Source organism: Mya arenaria, chromosome 5 (genome assembly GCF_026914265.1).
Source record: "Mya arenaria isolate MELC-2E11 chromosome 5, ASM2691426v1".
Taxonomy (NCBI): Eukaryota; Metazoa; Mollusca; class Bivalvia; order Myida; family Myidae; genus Mya; species Mya arenaria.
In genome coordinates this window covers 59712672-59728112 of record NC_069126.1, presented here as the reverse complement: position 1 = coordinate 59728112, position 15441 = coordinate 59712672, and the positions used below count along the sequence as shown (strand labels likewise).

The 15441-nt window shown below is 33.7% G+C and overlaps 1 protein-coding gene across 1 annotated transcript; it reads left to right on the top strand.

Annotated features, from left to right (window-relative positions):
- The first annotated feature begins 8721 nt into the window (after positions 1 to 8721).
- LOC128235837 (uncharacterized) lies at positions 8722 to 15392 on the top strand. The gene is made up of 6 exons (XM_052950631.1): positions 8722 to 9044; positions 9145 to 9438; positions 13139 to 13453; positions 14022 to 14309; positions 14650 to 14940; positions 15349 to 15392. The coding sequence occupies exons 1-6, from the start codon at positions 8879 to 8881 to the stop codon at positions 15390 to 15392; spliced, it is 1398 nt and encodes a 465-aa protein (XP_052806591.1). The 5' UTR covers positions 8722 to 8878.
- The last annotated feature ends 49 nt before the right edge of the window (positions 15393 to 15441 follow it).

Here is a 15441-nt window from a genome sequence, read left to right as displayed (position 1 = left end):
AATTCTTTATTCATAAGTTCTGTTCTATATATATTTTAAAACTTTAAAATGGAGGTGCACCTCTTACATAATTACAACTGCACCTCTATATTTAAGATGGAGGTGCACATCTTTAATATACAACTGCACCTCTATATTTAGACCGTCATGCCTTTTCTTAGACCTGCACCTTAAAACATTAGGTGCAACTCCATTTTTTCAATTTACATCGCCGTTTAGTAGTTTTTCACCCAAATGGTAAGTCAAACTGCACTGGCTTGCTCACACTCAATTTCATGGTCAAGTTTGTTATAAAATTGCCATTGTGTCAAAATTTCTGCTTGTTAATAAGTAAAAAATTCTAAATGAGATGCCTAAAGAAGTTTGTGTTGTTGACAGTAAATACTGTAAACACTCTCTGCGATTCACTCAAATCTGCATGCGATAATGCACCAGTCAATTGTAACCCCCCCCCCTCCCCCCCCCAGGTCTGGGGAATAGTGGGGACTTTGACATTTGGTCCAGCCATCCCTGGCTAAAATCCCTGCCCTGTCAAATGCCACTGCACCCCAGGGACCCTAGGTAAGGCCCATTACCCGTAATATTTAAAGCGAAGACAAAACCACGACATTCACCCGGCACTGAGGGCCACCTGAAAGGTAAACACACGGCCCATTTCCCCGTCTATCCCCTGTATATCCCCGGACCTGGGGTGGGGGCGTGGTTACAATTGACTGGTGCATAAGACCCCAGCTTCTCGATAAATCTTAAGCGTAACGGACTTAAAAAGCTTGAACCTGTTATAAAATATTTCCATAAATTGGGGCAAAGAAACATGACATACAAATTAAAAAGTCATACATGTACATACAGTGTACTAATGCTCAATAGCAATAAGTTTGGTCATAAAGAAGTTGTGTTACTATAGTTTAGATTTCAGTGTAAATCACTTGTAAATGGGATATGTAAGATTAGCACAATTTACAGATTTTTTTTGTATTTCAGAATGCATCCATGCCACCTGGTTTTTGACATTACTGCTGTGTTTTCAGCAATGCAGGTATTGCCATGTTATGTATTACTGGAGGCAATTAGTTTGGAAATAAACCAGAATTTTGTCAAGGTTTCCCTGAAATAAATTGCCAGTATGTTTCTTGCTCGTTAATATTAACATTCGCTTGTTATGACATCATGATCAGTGTTTATTTCAATAGCTCATTGATGAACTGTTTCTTTCCGAATTGAATTTCTTTCATGCCGTTTTTGTTGCGGCTTTGAGATAATATCATTTTCTAATAAAACTGCTGACCTTCATTGGTCTTTGGACTGTATTGTGCATCTATTCGCACATTTTGTTTGCTCTTTTAAGCAAACATTGCATTAATTGCAAACAAGTATCACAACTTACTACACATGATGCAGAATTATGTTTCATTTAGTGTGCATATGATTTTTAGCTTATGAACATGAAAAACATCTACTTAAACAATCACAGCAACACAATGAGATCCCTATCTAAAGAAATGTTGCTACTTTTCATTCATTCATACTGTCAATCATTCATGAATATATTCATTTACTTGAAGTTAATACATTGAAAAAATTTGCATCTCAACTCTGATGGCAAAAGCAATAAAAAGTGAGCAGGGGGATTGAGATAAGTACCTTTTCCCTTATTGCATTGAAGAAAAAACCTAAATTACACTCAAAATGCCTTAAAGGGTACACCAGATTGGCACCAAAAATATTATTTTCTGTAGCGAATCTCGGTACAATTGTATCATAAAATTTGATCAAAACGTTCAATCTGTGAGAGTGCAGCTTGAATAAATTAAAACACTAATTTATTGTTTATTTAATATAGCCATCCTGGTTGCTGAAGCCACAGAGGTATTTTCAAGGACAAGAACCAATGCTGATCAAAACATGGTCTAGTGATGGCATTCCATACCCGTTCTTGGCAAGGATTTTTTAGAAAGGAATATTGTCTGCAAGTAAGAACGATTTCTAAGAAAGTCTGGTTTAAAGGCTTTCAAAATGCATCTGGGTACTCGATTAGTAAAGATTAACCTTTGAGTTGTTAAAAAAGTTATTGCAAATCGTCCAAAAGACTATATATTTATTATTTTTTGTTACAATTTTTTTTGGAATTAGTGAACTTTTCTGCACATTTATCGCATTAATGCACCAGTCAGTTGTAACCTTGGACCCTCCAGGTCCAGTGGTAAACCGGGGATAGCCGGGGAAAAGGGCTGTGTTTTTACCATTCAGGTGTCACTGCAGTGCCGGGTGAATGCGGTGGTTTTGTCTTGGTGCAAAATATAGCAGTGCGGGGGGGGGGGGCATTTGGTGGGTATTTTAACATCATTTCTTCCCTGCAGGGCGGGGATTTTACCCTGGGTTGGCTGGACTGAAAGTCAAAGTCCACGCTATTCCCCGGGCTTGAGTGGTGTTTACAATTGACTGGAGCATAATTCCTACATAAAAGGTTATGTATGTCTCAAATGAGTGTTTACAGGCATTTTTTCATACTTTTACAGTAGAAGAAGATAGTCTTATTATGTGTCAAACATTGATTTTGTGTCTTGCTTGCAGAATATGATGTGCCAATAAGCTCCAGTTTGCTGCGGCTTTTCGCCCATGGCAGTGGTCCTGCAATCTCGATCCAGGAGTTGCAGCTCTGAATCTAATATTTCAGAATGAAGATGTAAGTTAACTTTGTAGTACTTGTTTGTGTGTAAATGATTCCAAAGAGTGAGATTTATACTAATCTGGTGTAAATAAGTAATTTCTAGACACTGGTTAAGAGCTGTAATCTTAATTTTAAGGCAAATCTAGCCTTCAAAACAGATACTTTAAGCGATGTTTTTTTAAACTTCGCATAATTATGCTATCACTGCATTTTCTACATCATGTCGCCATCTCATACATGAAAACACTAGCAGTTGTCATGAATCTTTCAGTTTTGGCGTGTTTTTTACCATTTCCTTTGCTGCGCCATTTGTCCCTGGAAGCATTTCAGTTTGGCTCTATGTCATTTTTCTATATAAACGCTAAGCTGATAAAGTGGAAAAATCTTATTTTGCTTTGAAAAAATCTTTATAGAGTAGGCAGGCCATTTTTATGGTGCTGTCTTATATATATTTATAAACTTTACTTGGTCAGATTAATCCAATGCATGAGGAAATAATGGCTCTTTAAAAGTTTGCGGCTTACCGATTGATGGAAATGGCTATTTCTGCTTTTTATGAAAACACCACTGGTGCTTAATACTCATTCTAAAAGTGATTAATATATCATTGCCAAACTTTCAGTATGTGTTGCATACAGCCTGAAATTGAACTATAGGAGTTTTGAAGTCTGTTTTTGCAAAAATATTATATGAAAATACTGTTTTAAAGAGATACATTGTAAGCTTGGTTAGTGTCTATATGAAACATATAGTTAGAATATCTGTGGTCTTAGGCCATATTTACATATTTTTAACAACGGTGACTTCATTTGTTAGTGTGATAGTCTCTTCATCTGCGTCAATGTAAACAAATTGACCCTTGTTTATTATATTCTGAGTTTAAAATAGGTGTTATCTGTTTCAGATCGGAATTCATCACTATAGTACCGTATTCACCAGTAAGGTTTTATCCAGGATACCAGAGTGGCATCTGGGATTGATCTCTTCAAGTAAGTTGGATTCACCAGTAACGTTTTATCCAGGATACCAGAGTGGCATCAGGATTTGATCACTTCAGTACTGTATTCACCAGTAACATTTCATCCAGGATACCAGAGTTGGCATATGGGACGATCACTTCAGTACCCTATACCAGAGTGCAATATGTATCTTGGATCAATGACTTCAGTACTGTAATCATCATGAACAATTGAAATAAGAGACAGTAATTGCATATGTATCAAATGCAGAGAAATGTGTCAATTTTCTTGGAGAGTATTCCCCTATCAATAGATCAATACATCATAGTTTATTACAGTCATCTTGTCAGTAGGCTGCTAAACTCTTGCTGGGGGTGGCGGCAATTTACTATGTCTAAAATACAGTGACATTGTTAAAATTAAAGCAAAGCCTAATATGTTCTGAACAAATAAGTGTTTTGGCAAAGTATATACTTTTTGTAGTTTTAAACTGAATGAGCTTATGAATGAGCTAATGTAAGCATAATTATAGTACATTTTTGTTCTGATAATGTTGTGAACAGTTAAATTGCTTTATTGTGCATATATTACAAGTTTACAACATAAATATATATGAATCAATAACAAGAACTAATGTTTTGTTGAATAATCTATGTGCTTCTTTTTAGCTCACCTGAGCACAAAGTGCTCAAGGTGAGCTATTGTGATCGCCCTGTGTCCGTCATCCGTCGTAGTCGTCCGTTGTCGTCCGTCGTCAACAATTTGACTGTTAACACTCTAGAGGTCACAGTTTGGGCAATATCTTAATGAAAGTTGGTCAGAATGTTACTCTCAATAAAATCTTGGACGAGTTCGATATTGGGTCAGCTGGGGATAAAAACTAGGTCACCCGGTCAAATTAAAGGAAAAGCTTGTTAACACTATAGAAGTCACATTTATGACTGTATCTACAGGAAACTTGGTCAGAATGTTAATATTGATAATCTCTAGGTCAAGTTTGAATCTGGGTCAAGTGTGGTCAAAAACTCGGTCACCTGGTCAAATTGAAGGAAAAGCTTGTTAATACTCTAGGCCCCAATTTCTCGAAACTTCTTAAGCTTAACAGGCTTAAGTAGCTTTAAATATTTCAATTACTCAAAATACGTACTTGAATGGAATTTTGATAAATGAAAAATGGTTTAATTTAACTAACATATAGAGAATTCCTATCTAAGGGCTATTCCATTTATACATATACCCCACGGGGGGACGGCAATTTTTTTCATCATATATGGTAGGGTGTCTTTTTCACTAATTTGCATCTGTAGGTGGATGTCAAATTGTGAAAATTGCTTCTGATGGGGGGTGTCGAAATTTAAAAATTAAATCGCATATGACGTAAGGGTGAAAATCCCTTCAGACCGATCAAACAGTTAATTCGTGTTACCTCCCTTGAATTGTTTATACTTTGCGGAATACTTCTGTTTTATTTCTTGATAGCATCTTCTCAATATACCATAATCCTTTGCGGCATAGGATCTTCCGGTTTCTTTTCGGGTTGAAATGAAGTCCAATAACAGCGCAAAAATCCTATAAATTACCACCCCAGGTTTGTTATGAATTATATTTTCTCATTTTATATGGCATTTCAATGAGTTTATAATAAATCATAGAGATATGATATGCATAACATAAGATATTTATCGCTTGACAAACTACCTAGACAGGAGGTTGTGGTGGGTGGGGTAAACTGTTCTGAAAAATATATGCTGTTCCTAATCTTATTTGATTATTGTTGTTTTTAAAGGAAATAGACGAAACACTTCTGCTATTAATTTCCCTTCCTTTTATTTACAGATATGATTCAAATATGCTGATATTATGTTTTGATAACATTACTTCCATCAAGATCACCATTAGAATTGGTTTGGCTGCTAGTACACCCAGGACTGCAAGCGAATAGTGATGGATAACCAGTGGTGGTCGACAGACTACTGTTGGTTGGAGAGTTTTCGTTTATTTGACTGCTATTTTGGTTGGACCATGAGTGTTGGTAAAACACCTATAGATAGTTGGACTGTAAGTGTTAGTTTGACAACCTTTGTTGGCTGGACTTCTGGATGGATAGCAAGTGTAATAAACAGCTAGTGATGTTTGAACTGCAACTGTTGGTTGGACAACTATTGTTTCTAAATGGCTATATTTATAGATTGGACCACAAGTGTTGTTTCAACAACTATTAAGTGATTGAAAGTGTTGGTTTGACCATAAGTGTTGATTGGACAGCGATTAATAAATGGACCTCTTTTGTTGCACAGCTACATGTACTGTAAATTGGACAGCAATAAGTGGTTGGATTCCCATTCATTGGTTGTGTTTCTTAGACAGTTTGTTTTATCTGAGCAATGATCATTAAAAGTCATATAATCTGTATAGAATTATAAGTACTTATTACTAAGTGCTTATTATTAATATTATTACAGGTACAATTATTCAATAATAATATTCATAATGCGCTACATATTGTTTTATACTATAAACAATAATTTTACAAGATCTTTCAATAAATTAAAAATCCGTACAACCATGTTGTGTTTGTTTTCCAATTATTTTTTAAGATAGACACATCAACTTGCTTCAAACATGATAAATATGCCATTTAATTTTGCACAGCAAATAAAGAGTTCATGGCATAAATTATAATCTTATTCTTGTCAAAATTAATGATATAAGAAGTGTTAGAGTTGAATCATTAAATTGCATTTTACATCAATTTCTAATGGGTCATTAGATTTGATGAGATCTCATTGCCACTTTGAAGTCACAAAGTCCCTTTAAGAAAGGGCTTTTGCCAATTTCTGAGAAAAGGTTAAAGGGTATGTTCAAAAAAGTTAAAATCAAGTTCTGTTTGACAAATGGACTGGAGATGTGCCATGTGATTCTTCCTATAACAGTAAATCAATGATTTCAATGTATCCTCAGCAACAAGATAGTTTAAAACATAAAACACGGTGACTATAGAGTGTAAAATTAAAATAATAGTAACTCTTCAAATCTTGGGAAAATGTTGTGAATTAAAACAGAAATGGTTCAATATCTGAATCATCATTAACAGCATCCATAAAAGCCTAATGTAAGATCACTGAATTATTTGTTTATACTTTTATACTTGTAAATTTTAAATCGCTTCTGAAGGGGATTATTCCGGATCTATAACAACAAATAGAGGTATGACCCCCAAACGGTTAATTTGCTTCTGTAGGGGGGAGGTCTAGTTCAAAAGTGCCTTCCCCCCGTGGGGTATATGTTTAAATGGAATAGCCTTAAAGTATAAAAACTCTTAAAGAAGTAAATATTATCCAAATTATTGAAAACCCAAAATAGTGAGTTTAGCTTAATCCGGTTATAGGGACTTAAAGAGTTTCGAGAAATTGAGGCCTGAGGTCTCATTTATGACTGTATCTTCCTGAAAGTTGGTCAGAATGTTTATATTGAATAGCTCTAGGCCAAGTTCGATCTTGGTCATGTGCAGTCAAAAATTAGGTCACCAGGTCAAGTAATAGGAAAAGCATGTTAACACTCTAGAGGCCACATTTATGACCATATGTTCATGGAACTTGATCAGATTGTTATTCTTGATGATCTGTATTGGATCAGATGAGCGATACAAGGCCTTCAGGGCCCTCTTGTTTTTTTAACTGTTAAAGATGTATAATTCAGTTTAAAGACTCATACTTTAAATAATTAAATATGTTCATACTTTCTGCATACATTGTTATATTCAATGATGGAATGGTGCTAACAACATCAACTACAGGGAATTTATTTTCATTTCAAACTGCTGAGGTGGTCAAACCATTTTTCCAGGTTATTTGCAGAACCTTAAAAATCTAAAATATACACAATGCTGTTTTACATATTAAAATAGTTAAGTACAGGTTAATTGTCAGATAACTGTAATAATTAGTTTTAAGTAAACTCAATCTGTTTCATTAACCTTCTTATGTTTAAAGTGGGAATCATTTATTTGTACTGTAAATGCTTGTATGATATTCAGTATTAGGTAAATTAATATACTTGTGTTTGTTATTATGAGTTTTTTCAAACATTAAAATATTAAATTTGCTTTGCATTGCCTTAACCTTACTTGTTATGCACTTTAATAATCTAATTGGTGTAGTCAAAGTCATAGTATGTTATATAAAATGAATTTTGCCTTTGACTCTTGTTTACCTAAGAAAAAATGTACTGCATTAGCAGTTTCTACAGTTGATAACATACCTAGAGCCCGTCTAAGGCAGTGCCTTATTTCATATTGTTTTGATACGTGTGAGTTCTTGAACACTCTTGGTCCTTCTCCAAACACTGTCGTTAAACACAGTCTTCTGGGCTTTTCCCTGTAAATTCCAGTTTATTACTATTCTAATTGATAAATGTGATAATATTTTCATACGTGAGAGTTCTCGGTCAATCTTGGTCCTACTCCAAACAATGTTGAAACTATGTAGATGACCAAATAAAAAAATGTCTATTCATACTTACAGGTCTTATTAAAGGTCATCCTCCAAACACTGTTGAAACTATGTCAATGTGCTTAGGTAGTACCAGCGTACGTAGTTGACCAAATAAAACATTGATTATTATAAACTTGTGTCTTATTTGAGGTACTCCTGCAATCACTGTTAAAAATGGTGTCGGAGTGCTTAGATTATTACAACCAACATTTGTTGGGAGAAACGTGACGTTTGAATTCACACCGTCTTCATCGACATCAACAGACGATATCAGGTTGAACTACATAAAACGGAATGTGTCAATTGCAAAAACAATTGAAGAGGATTATTTACATGTACAGCGTGAGGGACAATCTACAATTTTTACCATACCTGAAGTAGATCGCAGTTTCAATGGAACCTCTGTATACACATCAATTGGCAACACGAGAAAATCGCCCTTACTCGAATTGAACTTAAAAGGTTAGCTTTTAAGTTGTTTTTATTTCTAATATTGTCATATTTGTCCTTAAAATCGCAAATAATTATTAAAAGACAACTTTAAAATACATAAATTGAATGGCTTATTGCATTGTACTTTTTTTCCTGTTTACACAGATGCGGACGGCTGTGGAGAACTGTACTTTCTTTCGGAGGGACCTTATTTTGCCGGAGACAATTTGAGTCTTGGATATTTCCCGTCACCACAAGTTGCAAAAGAGAAAAATACAAGCAAGTATTCTGTAAAACTCATCAATGGCAGTAATGCGGACCATATGTCCATTAAACAAGCAAAAGGTGTTTTAGAGCTTGACCAGGTGGGCCACGAGTTTATCTTTACTTTATTCAACGTTAAGAAAAATGACAGTGGACATTATTGGATTCAGTGTCTGGATGGAGTTTACGGAAAGCACTCTAATGGTGTCCAAGTATCGATTAAAGGTTAGTTAGTCTTATTCAAAACCATAAATTGAATGTGTACTTAGAATATGATTGCTGATTTAAACATGTAATGCCTAGTGTGTGTTGATGATATCTTCAGGAAAGCCGATAATTGGTCCTTTGACCACAATTTCTACATGCAGAGAGTGTATCGTTTTTAAGACAGAACAAACACTTGGACAAGTGTACTGCGAAACGGATGAAGAATATAACGCCACAAATGTAGAGTTTAAAATAGGACTAATTCGGTATGAATCATTCACATTATCACGGAATCGATTTGGATTAAATTCATTTGACAAACCAGCAGATGCGTTCCATCAACTTAGTGCAATTTGCACAGTCTTTGGAATACACCGGAACATGTCAGTGCAAGCTTCAATATATATAGTCGGTAAATGATTTTGTATTTATTGTTTGTAAAATAATTTGAGCCTACAAATTAATTTAAGCTTTTCTTGCCTTTAAGACGGTTGTTAAACAAAATCAATAGGTCCTTAATCAAATGCATTTCTCTGATGGTAATGACATATGTTTGCCTGCATACAGTCTATTGCCAAACCCCGTATCTCTGCAAAAATATAAATATGTTGAATATAACTGAAATTAACGGCTTTGCAATTTTTTCGGTCTTTAGTTTAGATCAAATCTGAAAAGTGCGTTAAAAAGTGACATAATCTACCTGATCAAAAATTATTTATGAAATGTTTAAAATAATAACAAATTTGTAATATGCATATGTTTTTTCTACCTAATACATAAAAGGATAAACCTTAAGTACAAACGTTACGATACTTTGATTAGGCTGTTTTGCTATTAATGAATTACAGCCATCACTTTCCATCTTGTAAATTTTTAATATTAACGCATTTCTCTTCAAAAGTAATTTACGTAAATGCATGAAATCAAACAAGGTTTTAGATCTGATTTCTTTTAAATTAAATTTGACTCTCTACGCTGAATATTTTTATTTCATGTCTCTTATCAAAGACATTTTCTTCATATGCTTCAAAACACCAAACTCTTTAAAATGAATTGAAAAATATTACTTCTAAAACATATGTGTTACATTTTGCTATTTGATTTATTTGATCAATCTGCATATTGTGAATCATATGCAAACAAATATTATTTGAAAATAGTTTCTAAACATTTTGACCGCCCTCACTTTAATCCAGCCAATCGGCATTCGCTATTTCCTTTCTCCATTTCTCATTTATCCATTGTCTCGTACGATCAGAAGTATACATACAACTCCTTAACACGATTTCTTCTATGCAAAATGGATCACATACATGTAAATAAAAGAATTCAGTGGTACCTGAGTAGCTAGTTATATAGTATTTCAGTTGGTATTTTCACAATTAAAGTGTCTAAAAGTAAGTTCATACCTCCTAGGATGTAGTTACATATTTAAAAAGGTTCAATGCTTTATACCATTACCATGATTTACAATATAGTTCGTACAGGTCACATTTCTCAATTGTACTGGTTTATTTATATGCTGATAATGAAAACTTTAGACAGTTATCGAGTTTTATGGTTTGACAGTTCATCAGTATGTATCTTTTTCGTCTCAATACTGTTTACAGAGGGTATATAAGATAACAAAAAAACTATCCAATGCCAGTTGCAAAATATCATATTGATCGTGGTGAGTACGTAAAGCACCTATAGAAGTTTTGCCCGACCAGGAGAGGGTCTGACCATGATGTATTTGGCTGTAACATATAGGATAATTAGACAACCTGATGATTGCGTAAACAACTCTAGGCATAAAGAAAGTCCAAGTATAGCGTTCTCAACCCTGACTGTGGTGTATCGTCCGATGTATAAATATCAAGTCCACTTTATCCACCAAAGATCCCCTCCCACTGCATCATCCACTGTGCCATATTTACGAAAAACACTATCATGTGCATTACGCTGTTCTCATTTTAAATACTATTAACTCATCTCTATTAGCAGACACCTGCGTTGGTAAATAGTTAAATGGCGATAATTATACATCAAAACAACAGTTAATAATACTGAAACGAACACTACATCTTTTCCAACAATGTTACAAATCAAATTCAAAGTGCATGTATCTGTAAGGCAATACCAAATCACTTTTTCGATTAACTTTAGTTCAACATCTGAAAAAAGTTTAAAGCGTAAATAAAACAAAATCATCCAAAACATGAACCCTTTTTGATGGAAAAGAAAAAATACAGTTTCTTTTCATGTCTATCTCAGTATCAATTATATTACTGAAGAAAATAATATTCAATTTAGTGTTTCGACCACCCGTTTCAAAACCATTCCGTCATTGTAATCTTAACGGAATTCTGATATATTAATTTCAGTAACTGGCAAATAGGTAAAGATCCTTGCCTTGCAATGAGTACGGTAAACATTAATTCTCTAACTATAGAAATTTCGGGATTGAGTCAAACCGAAATACGCATTGTTTGCGGTATACAAAGTTAAATAGTATTTGGATATTATGAGTCTAGATTGAAGAACAAGAACTAAACCTCCTCGCATTAGTTTACGTCGTCTTCGTCGGATATACACCTCCTGGACGTATATACCCAAGCGTAGAGACCACTCGTTGTCTATCCTATACAGCGGGGCAATGACAAACGCTTTTTATGGTCACACATCTCTACGTCGGTGTACCCAATAACTTGAATCAGGTATAAAGCTTTCTAAAAGCTAACTCTGCTGTAAGATTTCCTCCACATAAATAACAATTCGAAATTTCTATTAACAATTCAAAGAGGATACATATAGGTATAAATTTTATCTCTAAATATGGCAATTGTTATGTTGCACATGTAACTTATCCATTGCTTCTATATGGTATGTACACATTAATTTACTCCGATAGGAGAAAACTGGAGATTAAATAAGTCTACGAAGCACTACCTTAACACAGATTATCAATACAGTGAAAATAAATACATGTTCGATAAGTTTTATAGTATACATGATGCACCAATGTTTGACATATCGAATGGTTACGGCGGTGGTATTTCTGTGGAATTTAAGCTATTTGAAGACTTGATATCACAATAAGTAAATATTAGTTCTGTATTTATTAATCCATGTTTGATAATAAACTCTTATTAAACAATTTTGAGACTACATACGCCATGTTACAGTGTATTTCATTATTGATAAAAAAGGACTCCATTGAATATTTTAAACTGCAAACAAGCGAATAGCGGGATCTATAATATAGTGAGTTTAGCAAAATATCAGCATATATAATTGAAGGATTTATAATTGAAAAATTGGCAGTTCCATACAGATACCGTCCAAACACTTTAGCTTATATTTTGGTCGTTGTTACTTTGCATTATTAATAGATAACATGTTTATGCCATTACAAGAACTCGTCTCCTTAGTGCAAAAACTCAATGACTGCATGTAGAAAAAACAACCAGATATTGAGTTCTTGCACTTAGGTGACGAATTCTTCTTAAGATGTCAATCAATCAATAAATAAGCTTTGTGACATTCGTCGTTAATATTATCAAAATTGATATAATATGTCTTATTTTGAAACATGAGTCTATGAATAATTGAATATAATATTCTTAGAGTTACTAAGGAACTTTTCTGCTATAAATTTATATGATCAATTATTCCTCGGATCGCATGTGTTAAAATAAATGGTGCTTGACCTGAAATTGATGATTACATCGGAGTCGTCTTAAAAGCCAACATCGGGTTGATCTTTTCAAATTATATACTTTTTTACAACTTTTCGCTTTTATAAGCAGCTACCATGACAAAATACAGAACGCAATCAAAATCTAACGAACGTTTTCGTTTATCATCTGAATCAAAGTGACTCGGCTACAATGCCATCTCTGTTACAGTAAAACAGACATTGCATCTCAAATGAAATAGAAGGCAGTGTCATTGTCAATGTCATGGCAAAAGACGTTTTCTTGTTCATAACCTTAAAATATGTCAAATTGTCTACATAAGTTATATTTCTCGCTTTATATTTTGGTTAAAGCACTGGTACTAGTTCATCTAATTGCTAGGTGTGTTGTTATCTTTTAAATTTCTATTTTTATTCAATTGCTGTTATCAAGTCGATCCCAATGGTCCTCCGCATTTGTCGGCTGACGAAGTGCTTTTGGAGGAAGAAACAGTAAATATAACTTGCACTTCATCGAGCGCAAGGCCGCCTCCATTGCTGAGATTTCTTGTCGAAGCTACTGCAATTGATACCAATACCAATGTATCAACAACGCTTAACGACTCAACCGGATTATACACATCTGTATCCACACTGCATTCGTTTAAGAGAGAGTGGGGAAACAGGAACATGTCATGTCAACAGCTTCCGGAAGTGAATGGATTATATCACGAGACAATGTCAAACAGTGTATATATAAGTTACAAATGTACGTGTGAAAATGATTCTTTTCATTATACTTAAAACTAGTCGTAATTTAAGCTTGCATTTGCATACGTCACTACATATGTGTACACATGTATATATGTATATATACATATATATATTGTTCTTCTTCTGAAGGGTTCTATAAATATCTATGGCTAACAGTCGTCGTATATACAGTATTTATTTAGGACCGAAAAAAACACACACGTTTGCTTCAAATTAAACGTTATTTTTCACACATAATAATACTATGAGGTGGAATTTTCAATTTCTCGAACTAAATAATGCTTGTACAAAATGTATTAGAGGCGTATTAAAAGTGTGAAAATGTTTTATATGATTGTATTTTTGTTAGCGTTATACAGTAACCTTTCAACAATAAACAGTGATGTTATTCGTTGAATGACGTTGAACATTGGTTAATATAAGCCTTTCAAAATGTATTGATTTGTTACATTTTACATGTATGTTAAGTCATTTTGATTACAAACATTCTGAATGTAGTAGTGTTTGTGTTATTTTGATAGATACTTACCTAAAAATTATTGTTTTTGGTTTGTTTATTTCAGGTCCCCCATCACTTATCATTCTTGTTAATGAACATCGCAAACTTTCAAAAGTTATAATTGCAAGTTGTTCATTGATGTTCGTTGATTCAGCATGCAATATTAAATGGGAATCAACAATTGAACATTTCAAGTACAATTTAATTAAAAACCGTATCTTTAAACAAACAACAACGGTAGAAATTAGTTTCAGCGCCACCAATGACGATTATGGAAAAGAAATAAGATGTAGTACTGAATGTCAAAACTCCAAGAATGCTCTTGAAAACGCAACAACTGTCATATTTGAAAGTAAGTGCGGAAACAAATAGAAGAAAATGGATATCATATGTTAATTAGTGTAAATAACATAATAATGTTTGGTGATATTTCATCACAATTCGATTTCTACTATCCTGTGGTATGATCTTATGCCAGGTTGTACATGTTATCGAGACATATTTATTAATTTGAAATGAAAGCAAAAGTAATTGTCATTTGAAATGTTATTTAGTGAGAAATTGTCAATCACTTTTTTACACGGTTTTTAAACTGTTGTCTCATCAACTCGGTTGTTAAGCCGTTTTAATAAAGTGCCAATAATGCACATTTCAATAAAACAAGTACCTATAATTTTTAACTATCTGGACAGAAAAACCGACAGTGGTTGTCTACACAACCCCCGTTTTACCCGTTCCACCAAATACCAACATAACGCTCACATGTGAAGCAAATGCCCATCCTGTTGGAAATATCACTTTGACGATGGTGAAAGCGTCTAATTCAAAATCATCACAAACAAAGACGTGTTCGAACGCATCAACATGCACTTATGAAATAACTACATCTGACGTTGAACAGGTTTACTCGTGTTATGCACAGAACGAACATGGCAGTGACGAAGGGTCAATTATAATTGTTCATGAGCGTGATTATGAAGAAGGTAAATTATATGTTAAATGCCTCTTACTTAGTGTGCGTTTATTCTATACAATGATCTTCTAAATGGGGTATGTTTTAAAATTAAGTGAGCATGAATAAATACTTTCCATTTTGTTATTAAAATAAATATTAATCTCTTAACGAATCTTATTTAACATATTGCAGATTTTTCTTTTTTATTTATCGTAAATAACCAGGCTTTTATTTCGGATCTTTACAATATCAGTACATCCTCTATGTTAGATCAAACTGGTTCCGACTCTGGCATTTTGGGCGTTGTAATGATGACTGCGGGCGGACTTGCATTTCTTTTTATTGTTATTGTTGTCATGTGTTTATGTCTACATCAAAACAAAGGTATGACTTACGTTACATTATAAATATTTCCAATATTTATAAATGATTGTAGTGGTAATTCTAAAAGAAAAACTGTATTTGAATTGTTCAAAGTAATTTAACATTGCAATAGTATTAACATATTTCCGGTTTTTCATTATATTCC